This window comes from Leopardus geoffroyi, chromosome C1 (assembly GCF_018350155.1).
Source record: "Leopardus geoffroyi isolate Oge1 chromosome C1, O.geoffroyi_Oge1_pat1.0, whole genome shotgun sequence".
NCBI classification, from domain to species: domain Eukaryota; kingdom Metazoa; phylum Chordata; class Mammalia; order Carnivora; family Felidae; genus Leopardus; species Leopardus geoffroyi.
In genome coordinates this window covers 195,854,448-195,874,982 of record NC_059328.1, presented here as the reverse complement: position 1 = coordinate 195,874,982, position 20,535 = coordinate 195,854,448, and the positions used below count along the sequence as shown (strand labels likewise).

The window sequence follows — 20,535 nt, the reverse complement described above, 5'->3', positions numbered from 1 at the left end:
ATGAATGAATGAATGAAAAGCTATCACCTGGCAAAGATGCTACCTAGTTGTATTTTTGTTTCTCTGTAACATAATTGGCTTGCAAATCGCACTCCTGCTTTGCTCCAGTCATATTTTAACTATTCCTCTTAGGCACTGCTCACAAAGGTAAGAAGCAATGGGCAATGTACAGCTGTCTTTAATTCCATGTGATTTATTTCCTGGGAGACTAGTTAAGGGAATAAAGAACACCTGCCTTCATAGTATTTTCTCTTCCATATTCTACCAACTAGAGATGTAAATGGGTATAGCAATTCCTCTTTATAAAGCCATTAAATCATAATTAAGCTTTATTCACACTTCAGTAAAATTACTTTAGTCAGATAATCTACTAACCCTTTAGCAGAGTACCACTAAATGATTAAATAATGAATTCAGTAAAACAGAAAAAAATGTAAGCATACACTCCCTTCTACACCCATCTTCCTATTGTTTCCTTTAATACTGAAAATTATAAACTTTAATACTGAAAATAATAAACATCTATTTTTTTTAATTTTATACTTGATATAGTTTTGCTTTAATTCACATTGTGAATTGTTATTTCATGTGTCTTATTTTTGTTGATCTCCCTTATAAAATGTAGATTTCTAATTCAAAATTTTTCTGGTAATGGTTGGTTTTACATGTCTTTCAGATCCAAAGATATTAAGTCTAATAGTAAGATGTTGGCATTTCAGTGTCTCTCTCTTTGGCATCTTTTTCTAACATTCCTTGGGAGTAACAACTTTCAAATCACATCTGGTCTTACAGGCTAGATAATAAACTTACTTAAATAATTACTACTGCAATGAAAAATAATTCTGCCATTAATTAGAATGCAGAATGATGCAGCCACTATGGAAAATAGTATGGAAATTTTTCCAAAAAGTTCAAACTGGGCTACTATAAAATCCAGCAATCCTACTTCAGAATATTTACCCAAAGAATTGAAATCAGGATCTCAAAGAGATATTAGCACCTCATGTTCATTGCAGCACTATCCACAGTAGCCAAGATATGGAAGAAACCTAAGTATACATCAACAGATGAGTAGATAAAGAAAATGCAGCATATACATACAATGAAATATTACTCATCTTTAAAAAAAGGAAGGAAATCCTGTCATAGATGGCAACATGGATAGACCTGGAGGAGAGTATGTTAAGTGAAATAAACCAGTCACAGAAAGACAAATACTGTATGATTCCACTTATACAAGATATTTGAAATAATCAAACCCAAAGAATCAGAAAGTCCCTTTTCAGCGGCTGGGGGAAGGGGGAAATGGGAGTTACTATTCAACAGACAAATGTTGAACAAACTCTTAAATGTTTAAGATAAATAAGTTCTAATGATCCGCTGTACATTATCCCTAAAACTGTATTGTACAGTTAAATATTTGTTAAGGGGCACCTGGGTGGCTCAGTCAGTTAAGTGTCCAACTCTTGATTTTGGCTCAGGTCATGTTCTCAGGGTTGTGAGATCTAGCCCCACATCTGGTTCTGCCCTGACAGTGAGGAGCCTCCTTAGGATTCTCTGTCTCTCCCTCTTTGTCTGCCCCTTCCCTGTTAGCACTCTCTCTCTCTCAAAATAAATAAACATTAAAAAAATCTGTTAAGAGGATGGATCTCATATTTGTCACTCTAACTACAAAAAAATAATAAAATAAAATAAAATACTTTCACCACATCACATAGTATCTGATAATTCAAAATGACTATTAATAGCTCAGAGGTAGCCATCTATTTGCCTCTATAATTAATTCCACATTACATCATATTTTGTCACCACCCAAGAGAAAATCCCTGTCATCATTTTCTATTACCTCCCAATTGTTCCCCCTGCTTCCAAACTCTGCCTGCTTCTACTTGTCTCATGCAGTGCCCTTAAGGCTATCTTTCGTAAACATCTATTACATAGCACTAATCTTCAAACTCCGCAATAAACATTCAGAGTCCCCTCACCTGGCCCATTCTCTATATGTAATCCCTTAGACTCCCCAACTCTCTAGACCTTTATGCACAAATGTCTTCCTCCCTGTCTGCTTACACCCTGCTTATCCTTCCTAGTCTTGCTCATGATATGCCCTCAAAGATCCAAGTCAGAATTAACCACTGATTTACCTGTGCTCTCACTGCATGCATGTGTACTGTTTGGGTGTTACCTTTTGTTTTAATTGCTTAAGTTACTCTTCTACCCTGCCAGATCATGACTTCTTGGATGGAAAAACCCGATGCCTAATTCAATTTTGTATCCTCACAGAAATAGCTCACCACTGTTCACACAATAAGGTAGTCTCTGCATACTTGGGGAATGCACAGAAATATGGGCCATTGTGTGATGTTAGGATGTTGTTCTCATGCTGGTATCATGAGTTTTCAAAACAATTCTTTGAGGCCCACTGGCTACTGTGTCTTGTCTGCTTTTTTTTTCTTTTTTTACTCAGAATAAAGACAGATGTCCCCCATAGGGATAGTTCGTGCTAAAGGGTGGAAGATGAAAATAAAGAATGAGTTGGGACTCAAGAGCAACACTTGCCTCATAAGCATCCTTAGGTTTCAATGCCAACTAGGTGTGTCATACAGCTAACGTCTTCAGAAGATTCTAGAAGATGCTTTCTAATCTTCATTCTTTGGGCTTCCTAATGGGTTGCTTCTATTATTAATATCAATCTTACATTGAAATAAATCTACTCCTCCACTACTGGGGACAAGGACTAAAGTACATGCAGCATACACAGTCCAATTATTCTCCTTTTTCCCTTTACTTGTCACTTAAAATTCTTGTCAAATTTTACTATATGTCATTAGCCAATTCATTTAATTCACTAATGCAGTTTCAAAATATTGCATCCCTATACCAAATCCCCAAATAGTTTACAACTAATAATCAGTCTGTTTTTATCCACCTCTGAAAAATACTAAGGCTGCCATATTTTTATTGATATTGTTGCAGACATTACATTTAGTGCTAGTACATACTTGGCGCTCAATAACAATGTTAACTAATTTTGAGAATAATAACTAAAGATGACACATATACTTCAATTTTTCTCTACTTTGAGTCCATGTGTTAAAGTGCCTCCCATTTTGTTTTCTTTCTATTATAATTCTGGAATAATCCTTATATTTGAAAAAAAGCATTAACATGCCTCAAGCATGCCGTATAGAAGTAGGTCAACCTGTCATGATCCTGTTTCTATCTTTTGGCCTTGCTTTAATGAAACCCTGTTAAGGCATAAACTGATGGCATATATAGTTATTTATGCTTATTAAAGTCTATATGCAATTGCACCAAAAAATTGCATATATAGACTTGAATGATGTCTACTGTTCTGAGAAAGACATCTTATTTCAAATAGAATTATGAAGCTATGTTGGAAAAATAGGATTTGGGAGCACATTGACATCACTGAGAACTCCACCTTGACCCCCTCCCGAAGGCCTCATTAATAATAGTTAACATGATGTGTTTGGCAATGTTTCTAAAGTTATCAATGTATTTTCTCATCTAATCCTCACAAAAAAAAAAAAAACAATGAGGTAGGTAATGTTAAGATCTCCATTTTATAGAAGAGCTAACTGAGGCTTGGAGGGGTCAAGATCATTCCACTAGTAAATGAAAAAACAGTGGTTTCTGAACGTAATCAGTGTGTTTTATAATCTACAACCTTCTACCATTTTATCATATCCCTCTGCTTAAAGCCAAGTAGAAAATTTCAGCTTAAACTGAGTTATGTATTACCCCTTTTTCTTTTTCTAAGCTTACTTCTATTTCTTCTTTCCAATTTTTTTAAATGGGGAAAAGACACAATTCAATTATGAACTCACTTGAATTTATTTATGAGAGCTTTGTTTCAAAACTGCCTTGGATGAACCGCAACACACCCAAGTCAACTAAGAATTAAATCTGAAAATCTGTAAATCTGTAAACTGTCAAAGTGAAATGTCAAGACATCAGCTATATCCTGTAATCGCAGGAGAACCAGAATACTTTGAGAACGTTTTACACTGAATTCCAGGCCCTTGAGTCCTCAAGTTCTCAAGGCTGTTAGGACTATACATGCTGTGAACATGGAGATGCATCCCTTAGTCCCCCTTCACGAAGGACATGCTGCCCTGCTGCAAGGAGTGAGGTCAGTGGACAATCATCAGCTGTGAGATCCTTCAGGGTCTCCCTGAACTGCAGAGAGCTTCCTTGCAACATGCCCTGCATGGAGAGCCCCATGCCCACACTGGGCACTGAGCCAGGCAGGGATTTGAAGGCCAAGGCCCAACACAGGAAACTCTGATGGGCAAGCGCTTTCTGTCAGGTTGACCTAGGCTTTGTCAAACCTGTATCACAGTTTACTTCTCTGCTCAACTCTTTCCCCTAATAAATATCTGGCTCCCTCAATACCATTTCAGTGTCTTCTTCTGGAGAACCTAACTCATTATAGACACTTAAGCCAAATGAGTCTAGATAAGAATTCAAAGGCTTTGGGGAGTCTCAAGAAATAAAGATCTACTTTTTCTGGGTTCTAACCCAGAAACTACTAGATAAATATGAAACATTGCAAGACACCTGAATGGTTTCCTTTCTGCATGTATCCCTAAAATGTAAGAATTAGCCTAGATTTCAAGTGAATTTGACACTTGAAAGACACTTAAAGTTCAGTCAAGTTTCTTAGGCCAAGGCTAATGGTACCCCTAAGTTGCTCAATGTCCAGGGCTGGACATTCACTTTTGGGGTGCCACTAAGCGCAAGTTCAACATGCAGCTGCCTAAAATAAAATTCATACACACATACATATACACACACACTTCCCTCAACCTTCTAAAGATCTCTTGATTAACCTTGAACCAATTGTGTCTGCAATTAATAACATTATCTCCACCTCTTCAAAGTTATATTTTTCTCCTATCCATGTAATTATGTTTACAAAACACACAAATAAGCCCCACCTCACCAAAGGGTTTGTAGCCAATGTGGATAGCAAGAAATATGCATTAAAACTAGTTCATACTCATAGTTTGATTTCTTTTAGTGTGGAGCATACAAATATTGTGGTCTGGTGCCAGATAGATTATAAAATAAGAAGTCAAAATTATGTGTCTTTGTGACTTTATATGATTTTGAAGGATAAAGACTGAAATTAGTAGTCCCCAAGTCCAATTAACACTAAATATTACTTTTGTCTGCAAATGTATAGGAGAAACATCCGTAAGAGTGTAGACTTTCCCACACATAATATCTCAATATGCTAAAATGGAATTTTCCTGTGTACATGTAATTACCCCATTTTTAATCTTTTATTTTACAATTGTATTTTTCTCTAAATTACATGAATCTCTCTTTTTTAAGTTGATTTATTGATTTTGAGAGAAAGAGAGAAAGCCAGTGAGAGTAGGGGAGGGGCAGAGAAAGAGGGAGAGAGAGAATCCCAAGCAGGCTCCTCACTGTAGGCACAAAGTCCTACACAGGGCTCAATTCCATGAAACAGTGAGATCATGACCTAAGCCGAAATCAAAAGCTGGACGCTTAACCCACTGAGCCTCGCAGGTGCCCTGAATTACATAAATTTCTATATGATACTTACTCTTATATTACTTTTTAAATGGAACTTTTAATAAACTGCACAAACTCTGGGTGTCATGCTTTCTAATATTTATAAAACCTGAGGATTCTTTCACAAATTGTAGGTAATTTCTGATGAAAATACATTTTTGTGAGGGAACTTGCATAGAAGTAGAAACTGGAACAAATTCTCTGTTTGTTGGTTTTTCTTCCAAGGAAGCTGATATTGTTGCTTTATCATATCATAAGATGTTTGGTTTTTGTTTTTTTTAATGATCTCAAACTGTGATTCTGTAAGCACATGTGACATTTCCTCTGAACATTTCATCTCTTTAGGGCTTTTGATTTTTTCCTTAAAATCAAAATTCATTGTAAATCTACATTTAGGAGTCTATTTTGATTTCCTGGTAAGATGACCAAAATTTTATACCCTAATACTCTTCGTTTGAAATGAGGTGTAAAAGGGTTGATGATTCAAAGCATTTTCCAAGATAAGAACAATGCAACAACTGTTAATTCGAGTCACACAGCTAAATTCTCCTTCAAAAAGGTTTGAAAATGTGTCCCTGGTGCTATGCTCAGGTGATTTAGAGGGCTGAGGCATAGGAAGTAACAGTCAAAATTCAGGCATAATTTATAATTTAACCTATAAAAGTTTTAAAAGAGTCCAGTGTTCATTGCTGTTTTAGGCTTTTCCTTTGTATTCAGTATCATGTTATTAAAAGTCATCCAGTCATTGTTCCTTAATTATTCCACATCCTAACATCATTCTGGGCTACTTTTGAAGATATTGGTCCTTTACTTTGAGGAATTTTTCTTTTGATCTATTAGTTTGAGACAGTGGAAACCAGTCAAAATGAGACGTTTCTTGAAGTCTAAAATTGCTAATGGTAAACACCTATCACATTAGATTTCTGCATATGTGAAGCTTACAAGACTATATGAGAAAAACAAATTGAAAACTGAAAAAACAGCATGTTTTGTTATAATACATGACAATACTTTGGTTGAAGTGGAAGAAATATGTCAACTATAAATGGCATTGCCCTATTTGTAGAATTATTTGTAGAATTATTAATGGCTAAATAAAGCAAAAATCCTTACTAATTCTTCACTTAAACAATCTGTTCTCAAAATGCAACCAAAAAAGGGAGAACAAGGAGAGAAAAATATATATATTTCATTTTATGTCAAGACAAAGTGCATATATAAATGGGCTCTTGAGTAAGCCATAACATTACAGCAGGAGATATGATTTAGAGTATTCCAAAGCCAGGTTAAACAACTAACTATGGCTTCAAGTATATAAGTAGAATAAACAAAATGCCAAATCAAAAAAAAATCCATATGGTGTTTGGGCCTAATTAAAATTCTAACCAGATTTGCTACAGGTATATTTCACTTGATGTACAAAACAGGCATCCTTGTGTCCTTGTGTTAACTCCAGCACTTACACATCCTTGAAATGGGAATAATTACATTGTTTCTTCCCCTGGGTGTGAGAATTTACCAGTAAAATATTCTGGACACAAAGCCTCAAGCTAATTTAGCAACAAGTCCCATAAAAAATTTGAATATATAACATTATAGCTGCAATAATCCCCTTAAGCTAGTAATAGAAATGAAAATGATTTACTCTGGGAATCTGACTGTATTGCTTTAAATCATTTGTCTATGTAAATTATTTGTGTATCAAAAAAAGTAGGAGCCCCATGTGTTTATTTCCATTTTTACCAAAGCCTAGAGCCATATAACACATTTGATTTCTGGCTCACCTGATGTTTCTTAGCTATTATTTTACATCGATACTCATCCTCTCAAGAAATAAAATACACCTGAACCAAGCTTGGGAAAGAAAGAAGTTTAAAACTAGGATTTATTTCAATGTATTATTGCATAGATAATACGGTAAGAGTCAAAATCTTAAAGTGTTCTTTATTGGTAATTTAAATCTTATTTTTCATTCTTAGAGTTGTACTATCAAAATGTAGATACTTAAAATTCAGAATGAAGGCACAATTTCTATGTGTGGAATAGTTAATGAGACTTCTCTGCAGTTATGCCTACCACTTCAACAATTAAAAGTACTGTAACAGTGGTAACCAATCAATTACAACATCCTAAGTTAATATTAGGTTATCTGCCTTTGGTTAAACATAAGCCAATGTTGGTGGGGTGGGGGGGCGGGGGAATCACAAGGTTAATTTACTTGAACACTTCTCTGTTCTGGACATTTGTAAACAAATGAGTCAGATTCAAAAGTAATTTTTATTCTAGTTATGTTTCTCATTTTAAATAAAAATATAGCATTTAGAAAAATTCCATTACAAAATATGTTCATAAAATGTAGGTTTATTAACAAGCACCTTAATGAGCATCTTTTATGTGGTAAAATTGTTCTGAATCCAGAAGGGGTTTCTAATATTGTAAGCTAATTTTTACTTTATGGTAATACATTAATATGCTTTTACATTTAGTTCTAAATCATAGATAAAACTTATTCAGTAAAATTCTTAGTGATACATCCACCCTATCGATTGAAGTTAGAACTTTACGTTAGCCAAGAATCTCCCTGTGAGATATAAAAGATTGATACGTTGCATTTAGTAAGTTCACAAAAAAAGAAAAAGAACAGAGGGGACTTAAAAATATTTTTATGAGTTGAATTCATTTAGACCAAATGAAAAAAATCAAGTGTAAACCAGAAGTTTTGAGGACCCCAAAACCGAGTTTGATGCTGGCTTTTGTAGCTTTCTTCCAATCCTTGGTCACTATAAATACCCTAGAAAATACCAGTCACATCAAGGACATTCAGTCTTACGTAGCAAACTCCTGAAGCCTTGAAGTGGGGTCTGGCATGACCATTGCTTAAGAGATATTGAAAACTCTCTACTAAACCCCCAGCTTTTGGTACAAGTCAGAAATGTGAAGAAGGTTTAATGAAGATGGGAGGGCAAAGGAATGTTCTCTATTTCCACAATAATAGAACCTACATTCACTTCTACACCACAACTAATTCTGTTAAGCATGGTCAGGTGGAAACTCAAGTCTCCATCAGCCAGAAAAGGAAGCAGGAAGCCAAGACTAGTGCTATTTCTACAGACATTTCCCCCACCAGATTTCTTAGCTTCCTACCCAGGGTTGGGATGCGGATAAAGGAAATGAGGTGCCTATCAGGTAACATGGAAGGAGTCACACCATGGCCCTGCTAGTGATGGCCTCCTTCCATGGGGCACCTTTGGTGTCTCACTTGCCTTATCCTCATCTAAGCCCGGTTTGGTACAGCTTTTTCAACAGTTTTATGGCAAGAAGCTCAAAATGACAAGGCACTATTGATGACCAACAAATGAATCTATACTTTAGAAGGGGGGGAGGATATAAAAAATAGAGTACATAAACAAAAATGTTTAAAAGGGAAGTTATCTCCTAATTAAAGAAATATTGTCCACCTAAAATATATAAAGTTGTTTATCACCCAGACTAATTCTTCAACTATTCATCTGGGATTGAAACATACTCTATTATTTTGGGGAACCTGTGTGGCTCAGTAGGTTAAGCATCCGACGTAGGCTCAGGTCCTAATCTCACGGTTTGTGGGTTCGAGCCCTGCGTCGGGCTCTGTGCTGACAGCTCAGAGCCTCAGCACAGAGCCTGGAGCCTGCTTCAGATTCTGTGTCTCCCATTCTCTCTGCTCCTCTCCCATTCACGGTCTGTCTCTCTCTCAAAAATAAACATTAAAAAAAAGAATTTTTTAAGTAAAAAAAATTTACAAAAAGAAACTCTATTATTTCAAAAATTTTCATCATCAGGGATGAAATCCAGCCCTAACACATATCTGTATGTAGTAAAATTCTAATACAATAGTTATTCTTGACAGTGTATGATAACCCTATCCCTACCCCCATCTCTAATATGTACAAAGAGGTTCCAATATAATTACGAACCCGACTTCCTGGGAATGTCTTTAAAGCTACTACAATATAGCTAAATTATTCTAATTGTGGGACTTTTTGTAGTTGCCAATTTCTAATCAAATGACAATAGCTCCTCAAGATTGAGCTAAATAGGTAGTTTTATGTTGGAATCAGAATATAAAATCTTACAAAATGAAAACCATTGAAAGGGAATAATGACTCCTACGGCTCAATTGTATCTGAAGTACCGGAGAGAAGGACACTTGGACTGTTAGGTTCCTGGCTTAATTGTAACACAGGTCACCATTTTTAAAAACAAGTGGATTAATGTTCGAAGCGATACCTATTAAACACTTTTCTATTCATAGGGAACTTAACCTTTTCAATTTAATACATTTGATTTCCAAATTCATTTGCAAGTAAAAATAAAACTATTTAGTCTTGGTAACATTCCAAGACTTGTGAATTCAGAATTCTTTAATTTATAAGTTTCTTGAAATCAGAGACTATCCACTTACCATCCATTTATTTCCACTTATTATTCTTCATATATATATTCCCAGGATAGAAGCTTTAAATAGGATATTAGAATGTACATCCTGACTTTTGGAATTGGACTCAAAATAGTGAAAAAAGATTATTTGCTTCATAGTTCTTGGTCTAATTTGCTATAAGCAATATCTTCATAGAGATATATTTAATATTAAGGCAAAGGTGAAAAAATCATCATTATAAATATTTGAGTATTTTCATCAGACATCTTGTCATCGCAATAATTTGTAGTCCATGAAAAACATGAAGCAACTCTAATCTGTCTAAATCTTTCTACTAAAATATAGAGGACAGAATTTTTTTTAAGCATCCAGGGTTTGCTTTTCCAGTATTTTATAGATTTTTAATCACTGATCATGTGTGATGGTCCCACAATCTTTTGAGTAAGTCAAGAAGTGTTTCTACACTACAGATAACAAAATTTGGGTTCAAAGAGGATAAGTGAATTAACCAAGTTCAGAACATTGATAAATGGACAAGAGGGGCTAGAATCCAGACCTTTGTATTCCCCATCCAGTGTGTTTTCCATGACATAACTACAACAGGATGAATGTAAATAAGGAGCACTGAATATTTTCAATTCCATATTGTATATCCTTGATATCTAATTCCTTTGAATGTACAGCACCTTGAAATTCTTTCCTTTTCCATGTCAATGAAATACAGCTATGTCTATTGGCAAGGTACACTTTGTAAATATTGGCCACAAAACAAATATGCAAGGAAGGACCACATAAAAGTACAAGTGCGTCACTGCTGTCGTCAAACCCACTCTGTCACCAACGGGAGAAGAAAAGTGACCTCCTCAGACATTGAGAAGGCAACCAATTTATAGGGCAATGTTTATAGATCTGACCACAGGGTGTCCTCTACAATCCATTTACTAGCTATAACTAGCTATATTGCCACCAACCTTTAGTAACTATTCTCACTGCCCTTTACTGACCCTTATGTAACTACATCTTAGTAAATTTTGCTATCTTTTTTTTTTTTTTAACATTTATTCACCTTTGAAAGAGAGAGAGAGAGAGACAGAGCATGAATGGAGGAGGGGCAGAGAGAGAGGGAGACACAGAATCTGAAGCAGGCTTCAGGCTCTGAGCTCTCAGCACAGAGCCCCAAGCGGGGCTCAAACCCACGAACCGTGAGATAATGACCTGAGCAAAGAGTGGCCGCTTAACCGACTGAGCCACCCAGGCGCCCCTAGTTTTGCTATCTTTAAAATATGATGTCCATTTGGGGCGCCTGGGTGGCTCAGTCGGTTAAGTGGCCCACTTCAGCTCGGGTCATGATCTTGCTGTCCGTGAGTTCGAGCCCCCCGTCGGGCTCTGTGCTGACAGCTCGGAGCCTGGAGCCTGGAGCCTGGAGCCTGCTTCTGTTTCTGTGTCTCCCTCTCTGTCTGCCCCTCCCCCATTCGCGCTCTCTCTCTGCCTTTCAAAAATGAATAAATGTTAGAAGAAAATTTTAAATATCATGTCCATCTAAAAAAGAGTAAAGTTGTATACAACGTTTTTTTTAACACTTATTTATTTTTGAGAGAAAGAGACAGAAAGAGCATGAGAGGGGGAAGGGCAGACAGAGAGGGAGAGCAAGGATTCCAAGCAGGCTCCATGCTGTCAGCACAGAGCCCGATTGGGGGCTCGAACTTGGAACTGTGAAACTAATAACCTTAGTCAGTTGGACGCTCAACTGACTAAGCCACCCAAGCACCCCTGGATATAACTTTTTAAGAGAGCAGAGTTTTAAAAGTGAAGGCAGGAAGAAAGATAGGTAGAGGAGTGTTTCAAAATAAGTGAATAAAACACAAGCCCCCTTGGACTGCTGTACAGAATTTTAATTTACTATCGTGAAGTTCAAGAACTTCTATTTCTCATGCCTGGCTTTCCTCCAAAACTCTGGCCAGTAATGATTGAGTGTGAGTAATGACTTTCACATCATGAAATGATGGCTTATTCCTCCCACAAATTTGTCATTCTTAGCTGTGAACTTTGGCAGACCTTTAAAACAGATCTGCCACCGTGAGCTAGAAGAACTACTTTCACTGTAGTCTATCCACATAATTAAATCATTTTGTTGTGGCTGTAGTTGTGGGCATATAGAGCACTTATTAAGATCACAGAGAACTGGCTTCTAATCTCAATCGTATCTATGCTATTTTAAGTAGTCGCTCAATTTCTCTGTTTCTTGTGTCTGACGGAGATACGCCTATCCTTGCCTACCTGTTTTTGTAAGAAGAAAAAGATATTCCAAGGGACACAACTTTGTAGTCTTAGAAGACACATCTAACTGTAAATACTATTATTTTCATTACTATCTGTTCTCTCTGCAGTGATATATGAGTACCCTTGAGATATTACTAACACTGAGCTAAAACCAATATTTGCTCTCAGAGTTTATATCTAGTGACTGCATCTTTGATGATGGTTTAGAACACATCTCCTTTTTGGCTCTCTTGTTGCAATTAAGCCAAATCTAAGAAAATGGTTGTTTCTGGGTTTCTTAATTTAAAACGGTAGTTTCTGGTACTTTCTCCTGAAATCTTGTGTTCTCTCTCTCTCTCTCTCTCCTTCCCTCCCTCTCACTTTCTCCTTTCTTTCTCTCTCCCTCCCCCTCCTCACTCCTCACTCCTCACCTCTGTCTCTGTCTCCTTCTCCCTTTCCTTTTACTCCTTTCTTTCCCCACTCTGTCACCAGAGGCTACAAGTATCTACAGGCACCTCCTGGCCCTACAGATGTCACTCAGGGCTAAAATCCTATTCAAACCTGACTGGAGTAATCTAAGCAGTAGAAGCTGTGGAAGCTTTTGAAGGATTTTTAGGCAACCCAGTGAGTGTGCAAAGTAGTAGCAGAAAACTCAAAACTGTTAGAGCCTGTTTTTACCTCAACAGATAGAGGTTGTTTTGTATTGTTTTGTTTTCTACGTCACTTTTTATAGCTCTTACTACTCAAAAAGCAATCTATTTAAAGCTACTGTGATCCCTTAAACTTTATATTCACTAAAAATGATTTTCATTGGCAAAGTTCCCATAGAGTAATTTCAGACTTCTCTGGTAATAAATGCCTTCATAAAATTATAGGAAGGAACGGAAGTTCCTGCTAGAATTTCATGATCCAATGGTGGGAGTGGGGAAGAACAGTTAAGGTTCTCTTCCTGGACCTGCTCCTCAGTTATAGATATATTCATAGAGAGAAAATTATCAGCTGCCAATTGTTTCAATGCCTTAATCTGCAAAATAAAAACAATAAATTTGGACTTCTAAAAGGACTAAGCAGGAAAAGGAAAAAAAGGCAATGTCTACATTATGATTAACAAATATCAGAATTATGTGGATATTATCCTTCCAATTTTTTTTTCTAAAAAAATGACATTTCAGAAGAGAAAACTTTACAGTGGGCCAATAAAGAAGAGCTTACCACATTACCTACTGTGATGTGGTTCATGAACATATAAGCAACCTCACTCTTGAAGCAAATTGTGTGTGGTAGTGTCTGGGCACAGGCAGAGCCCTGATAGCATTTAAAAATAATTGCTTTCTAAGCAGAACGCTTACATGTTACATATTCACAAGGATTGTGACCTGTCTTTACGCTGGGTGCAAGTTGCCATAATTTTACTCAAAGCAGTTGAAAAGGAACATTTACTAAACCAGTAGGTTCAATACTAAAGCCAATACTAATAAATTAGCACTTCAGAATGGCACACAAATCTGTATTTGCTTCCTAAGTGACACCTTTGCCTCATGCTAAACTATACCCCCTACGATTTTATCAGAAGTAAGAAGTAGGGGACTGTTACCTTGACAGAAAGGAGCCTGATGCCAGCTCTTGAAAATTTCCATTGATGGTGTGCAGGCGCATTGGTAAAGCCAAAACCAGTCTTCAGGGTCTTCACCACTTTGCAAGCTGTCAAAATCCTCGTCATTTTGAAGATGCTGATTTGTGACTAAAATTAAATAAAATTACCTATATTTATGAGAATTTTGTTAGAAGATTTTTTTTAATTAATGCGAAAGAAAGATGGGGGGTGCAGTCTGGTGTTTAAGGCTGACTGCACAGCAATCCTTGAATTTCCATTCATTCTGTCATTAAATATCTTCAGCCACTGCTCCTCCTTCTCTTAACCCCTCCTCCTGAGGTAATGTCCGGAGATGTTCCATGGACATGTAATACAAATTACAAAACATCAAACACTACCTTCTCCTGCTGAGATAATGCTAGTGTTGTAGAAAACCAGTCATCCATCAAAGGAACTGCTTATGCAGCTGAATAGAATGACCTAGCCACAGTGGATAACCTTAGGAATCTCACCCTAAAGAGCAATAACTTTATAATAATGCCAGAGATCAAAGGCTTTTACGGGTGTTAGACGTGATGCCTAGTTTGCCTCTAAAGAGATTTTGGATTCCCAAAGAAACCTGAAGAATTGCCATTTTCAGCTTAGAAGAAAGGATGGGTATGCAACCACATGTAGTAAAAATGACATCACAATAAACCTTTCTGCATAAATGTAGATTGTTCTTTTTTGAGTTAATAAAGTAGTATATTACATTCTTACTATTGCATTGTTTTGTATTTTACATTTTAAAACAATCAGTAATATTAACTAAGACGCAACCAGAGCAAAGTAGGCTATTTATATCTCTCTTAAGATTTGTAAGATTTATAAAAAGTGTCTGAAACAAGGGCAATCGTTGATTTTCATAGAAGAACTGGTCCTAAGCCAAGACTTTTTTTAGCTTTTAAAATGTTACATATAAAGTTCTCAAAACTTGAGCATTTGTGCTTCAACTAAGTCAAAATTGATTCCTGTAACCCTTCAATCCCATGTTTAATCAGGCAGGCAAAGGCTCTCGTAGGCTTGTGGAAGCTGTCAGGTAAGTCATGTGTCTGTGTGGATCAGGAAGCACTGTCGCATCACCTCTTGGTATCCTTGAAAAGGAGGCCAAGAAATGAAAGCTCCCTCCGCATGCTTCCTGTAGTGGAAAAGATGACCCAGAATGGCACAGAGATTGTAAACTGCAGGTACATAGGATGGGTGCTGGAAATGGGGGAGTGAGGATGACTTTGTTTTTTTTTTAAAAAAAGATACAAAGTGTAAGCTCAGTCTTCTGTCTTACTTAATGTATTTTGTATAAACATTTTCTGAAGCCAAAGTACTTCATGGTTTCTGCTGATAGAAAACTGCAAAAAAATAGTCTCAATCTAGTGTATATAAGTAATTAATAAAATAGATAATGTTATGGTAGGATGTCCAAATGCAACGGAGAAAGAAAGACATAGAGAGAGAAGAGAGAGAGAGAAAGAAAGAAAGAAAGAAGAAGAAAGAAAGAAAGAAAGAAAGAAAGAAAGAAAGAAAGAAAAAGGGAAGAGAGAGAAGAAAAGAAAAGAAAAGAAAAGAAAAGAAAAGAAAAGAAAAGAAAAGAAAAGAGAAGAAAAGACTCCCTTGTGCATGTCCAGTAAAATTTAAGCCTAGGACTATGTGATCCTGAACTATGTTATCCTAAACGATGCATAAGAGTTCACCAAATAGATGAAAGGGGTAAAAAAAACAGAAAGAATGGCACAAGCAACAGCAGAGACACATGAAAATCATATGGTATATGGAAAAAAAAGTTGAAACAGTCTGATAAAAGCCTAGCTGCAGGTACAGGGTGCGGAAGTGAACAGGGGTCAAAACATGGAAGACTTTGTGGGCCTTAAAATGGTTGATCTTAACCCATAATGTTCACAATAGTCATGGAAGTGTTTTGAACAAAGATGAAATGTGTGTGAAAGAAAGATCATGGAAAATGAATTAGAGGAGGCTGAAACTGGCGGAAGGAAAACTCTTAACTCTGAGTACAAAAAACTTAGAATCAATACTTATTCGTTTAGTCTCATTCTAAATTAGGCCTCAGTCTCACCCTTTGTCTGTATGTCTATCTCTCTATCTCACCATATATATATATATATATATATATACCTGGACACCTCTTGTCTGTCCCTTACTATATACTTATATATACATAGATATATATATATATGTGTGTGTGTATATATATATATATGTGTGTGTGTATATTTAATGAGGTTATTTTTCCCTAATTAGAAAAATGACATGTACTTACACTGATTATGGAAATTTTTTGAAATGCAAAATAAATTTAAATCACTCGTAGTTGCATTACCCAGAGGTACTCATGCAGTAAACATTGTAGTGTATTTTCTCCCTTCTTTCCCTACACTTGGATTGAATATGACAGGGTACTGAGGACTCCATGATTCGAACAAAGAAAAGACAGTAGTAAGTAGCTTCTTAACCTTTTATAACAGTTAACCAAAAGCATGATGAGCTAAACATGGTTTTCCAGAGAGATGTCTACAACTTTAGGATATAATTCCATGACTCTAGAGTCTAAAGAAAAATATAGGTCTGAGAGTTGTAATGGGCTTTCATTTGGGTCAGTAAAAGGCCCTGCATGTAGGCTATGGTCCATGTTTCCAGTCATCAAAATGAAAGAGAAAAGTCAGAAGATTTAGAAAATTTTTTTAAGTATTCTGAATTAGAGACTTAGAAAATCCATCCATCCTGGGGTGCCTGGGTGACTCAGTGGGTTGAGCATCCAACTTCAGCTCAGGTCATGATCTCACAGTTCATGGGTTCAAGTCCTGCATTGGCTCTGTGCTGACATCTCAGATCCTGGAGCTTGTTTCAGATTCTGTGTCTCCCTCTCTCTCTGCCCCTCCCCAGCTCACTCTCTGTCTCTATCTCTCTCAAAAATAAGTAAACATTAAAAAATTAAAAAATTAAAAAGAAGAAAATCCATCCATCCTGATTCTATAATCATCTGGGAATTGGAAAGACCAATAAATAAAATGACAAGTAATTTCAGATTGGAGTGTTCAAGAAAGACTGAAATCTACAACCAAACTGAAAAAAAAAAAAGAGAGAGAAAAGATTGTTTGAGAGTTTACATCAGGATAGATCAAAGGAGTGAGATGGTAAGAGGTGATTGGTAGCAAACATTAAAGCCAGAGATAAAAAATTTAGTGGAAATATTATAGTTTTATGAAAGACATTTTTTCAAAGCATTTCAAAAGAATGTATTTTTCAGGTTGGAATGAGTTTTTTTTTTGTCTCCCATAGCATTTACATGGTTCTCCCCTCACGTAAACTGTCTGCATGTAACTAAGCAGGGTGACAGGTATGGATGCATGAACACACAGCAGCCTGGGGAAATCTGTGCATTTGAAATAGATGCTGTATGAGCCAGGATACAAATCCTCTAATCTTATGAGTTATTCACTCAAAAAAGAAAATTTTTTTGTATAAATTTAACCCTTCTCTATTGATACATTTATCATAGTTTTCACTGTTTATAGTACTGAGCTACGTTCTCTTGTACAATCTCATATAGAAAATTAAAAATTATTAAAAACAAACTTTTTTAATTTTGTTAGATTTTGACACTGAACCTTTTTATCTAATTCTGAGAAAGTATTTTATTTCTTCCATAAATTGAAAAATGTCATATATATATATATATATATATATGCACACACACACATATATATGTATATGTATACATACACATGTATAGATATACATATATATACACATACAGAGAGAGAACAGAGAGGGGAAGGGAGAGAGAAAAGTGTCCGTAACTAGTATAATTATTTATCATTTCTTTTTAAAAATTTTTTAATGTTTATTTATTTTTAACAGAGAGAGAGATCGAGCATGAGCGGGGGAGGGGCAGAGAGAGAGAGAGACAGAATCTGAAGCAGGCTCCAGGCTCTGATCTGTCAGCACAGAGCCCAACGCAGGGCTCGAACTCACAGACCACGAGATCGTGACCTGAGCCAAAGTCGGAAGCCGAAGTCGGTCGCTGAAGCCGACGCTCAACCGACTGAGCCACCCAGGCGCCACTTTTATTTATCATTTCTTAAGAGGAATGGAAGCACTCAGCCTTCCAAATCCCTAAGAGCACTTAATTTGATAAATGTGTCATTAAGATACCTGGTATTGAAAATGGTATTATATCAAATACTAAGTGATATTTATTTTCATTTAATAAACATATTTTGAATATGAAAAAATAGATAATAGCTCATTCCTCTAATGTAACTTCTGTTAACATTTTAGCGTACCTTCTTCCAGCATTTATTCCTATGTACAGGTCATAGTTTTAAAGCTGTGATCAACTTGCATTATGCTTTGGTGAGGTAATATTATATTAAGAGTACATTCGATGTTATTAAATGGTCTTTTAAAGCCTTAGTTGAGGGACACCTGGGTGGCTCAATCAGTTAAGCCTCCGACTCTTGGTTTCAGCTCAGGTCATGATCTCGCATAAATTCAAACCCAGCATTGGGCTCTGTGCTGACAGGGTGGGGCTTGCTTGGGATTCTCTCTCCCTCTCTATCTGTCCCTCCCCTGCTCATGCTCTCTTCCTCTCTCAAAATAAATAAATAAACTTAAAAAAAAAAAAACCCTTAATTAAAAGAGCTATAAAATATTTGATTTCCATTGCTTCTAATGTTGTTACAAGGCATATCAATATTGCTATTTTTATCAATATTGACACATTTCTCCCCAAAGATAGTGTATCCATCTACACACAATTGCAGTATATGAGTGTCCCTCTCAATACACTCTGCCAACAATAGGCATTATCTTTCATTTGCTCATCTAAGAGCAGAAAACAGTATTTTGTTTTTACTTTAATTTTAAACTACTAGTGAGGTCAAAAATTTCCATGTGCTTTGTATAAGTACTATTTCTTATTTTGTACATTTTTTGTTCCCATTAATAAATTAATTAATATCAATGATCAAGAAAACTTCTTTTTATATTTTTTATATTTTTTTTCAACGTTTATTTATTTTTGGGACAGAGAGAGACAGAGCATGAAGGGGGGAGGGGCAGAGAGAGAAGGAGACATAGAATCGGAAACAGGCTCCAGGCTCTGAGCCATAAGCCCAGAGCCCGACGCGGCACTCGAACTCACGGACCGCGAGATCGTGACCTGGCTGAAGTCGGGCGCTTAACCGACTGCGCCACCCAGGCGCCCCAAGAAAACTTCTTAAAAGGAAATGTAAAGTAACACTGATCGACAGCCTATAATAGTATTTGTACTAATTTCAAATATTGTCTTCATTTGGATGATCTGTTGACATAAACAAGGGGAGATCTGCTACAAAGTGAAAAAAAAAAAAAAATGAGACCCAGCTCATGCTAGAGAACAAAGGCCTCAAGTTTTGGAATATAGAGAAAATAATGGCGTTAGTAATTCCTTACTTAAAAAGTACAAAAACTGTCTATTGCCCTCTTGAAGTGTGTCTTGCTAGGTAATGAATCAAAGCAATTCTAAGAAAATTATGCATGTATCAAAAAATCTTTAAAAAAACAAGCATGCAGGAGGTGCTTCTAGAAAAATGACTGGGTAAATGAATGGATTCCTGTGGACTGAGTACCTGCCTGATCAATTATGATTATTTAAGCAGAAACAAAATTATGTCCATAAATATAAGAGGAAATAAGGATATTCAGGAATAGGGGAAAAGAACCATCAATTAAGAATAATACAAAATGCTGTGTTGAAGAGAGAAATTTAAGAGGCAAAGTATGTCTGCAGAGAAAACAAATTCAGAGTAAAGGAAGATGAAATAACACCCTCCAAAAGAGAAGTGCTATTTTGTGTTTGAGTCATGATGCCAGAAAGTAGAATATAAAAGGGAGAAATGATTATTATGTTTCAATTCTGATTTTTATTAGCCTAAAATAACCAGGAACACCATCACAAGTAAAGATATGGACAAAAAAGCCTATTCTTTCAAGGAAAGTGATGCAGATTTGTACCTGCATAGAAGGCATATACTTTCTCCCATCACAGAAATGAGAAAAAATTGATAGATAAAATAGTTTGGCCAGAGAGAAGATTTATCAATAATGACCGTAGACAGATATTACGTTATTAGATGATGCAGTCTTTAAAACATCAGATGGCTTTGGAAATCCAATCAACTGAGACACATTCATTAAATCTAATTGGTACTTAGAGGGATAGACACTGAGGAACCAGTTTTCATGAATGTGTTTATCAATATAACATTTGATAACATAAATGTTGAAGTGATACAAAGGAAGTCCAAAATGAAGCCGGAAGAGAGACTAAAAATGGTGTCACACTTAAAATCCAAGGCACGTGGGATTTATAGCCTAAGATAATAAAAAAGCTATCATGTATGAGACCCCACTCGAGAGCACCTTAAAGAAAAGAGGTTAGGGGCACCTGGGTGGCTCAGTCAGTTAAGTGGCTGACTTCGGCTCAGGTCATGATCTCGCGGTCCGTGAGTTTGAGCCCCGCATCGGGCTCTGTGCTGACAGCTCAGAGCCTGGAGCCTGTTTCAGATTCTGTGCCTCCCCCTCTCTGACCCTCCCCCGTTCATGCTTTGTCTCTCTCTGTCTCAAAAATAAATAAACGTTAAAAAAAATTAAAAAAAAAGAA

General features: G+C 36.3%; 1 protein-coding gene across 1 annotated transcript in view; it reads right to left on the bottom strand.

Moving 5' to 3' along the window:
• CPS1 (carbamoyl-phosphate synthase 1) overlaps positions 1-14,108 on the bottom strand; it is a 128,614-nt gene extending 114,506 nt beyond the window's left edge. Inside the window, exon 1 of the mRNA XM_045481104.1 lies at positions 13,839-14,108. Within this exon, the coding sequence (XP_045337060.1) occupies positions 13,839-13,964 (126 nt within the window). The 5' untranslated portion in view covers positions 13,965-14,108. The remainder of the gene's footprint in view (positions 1-13,838) is intronic.
• Between the last annotated feature and the right edge of the window lie 6,427 nt (positions 14,109-20,535).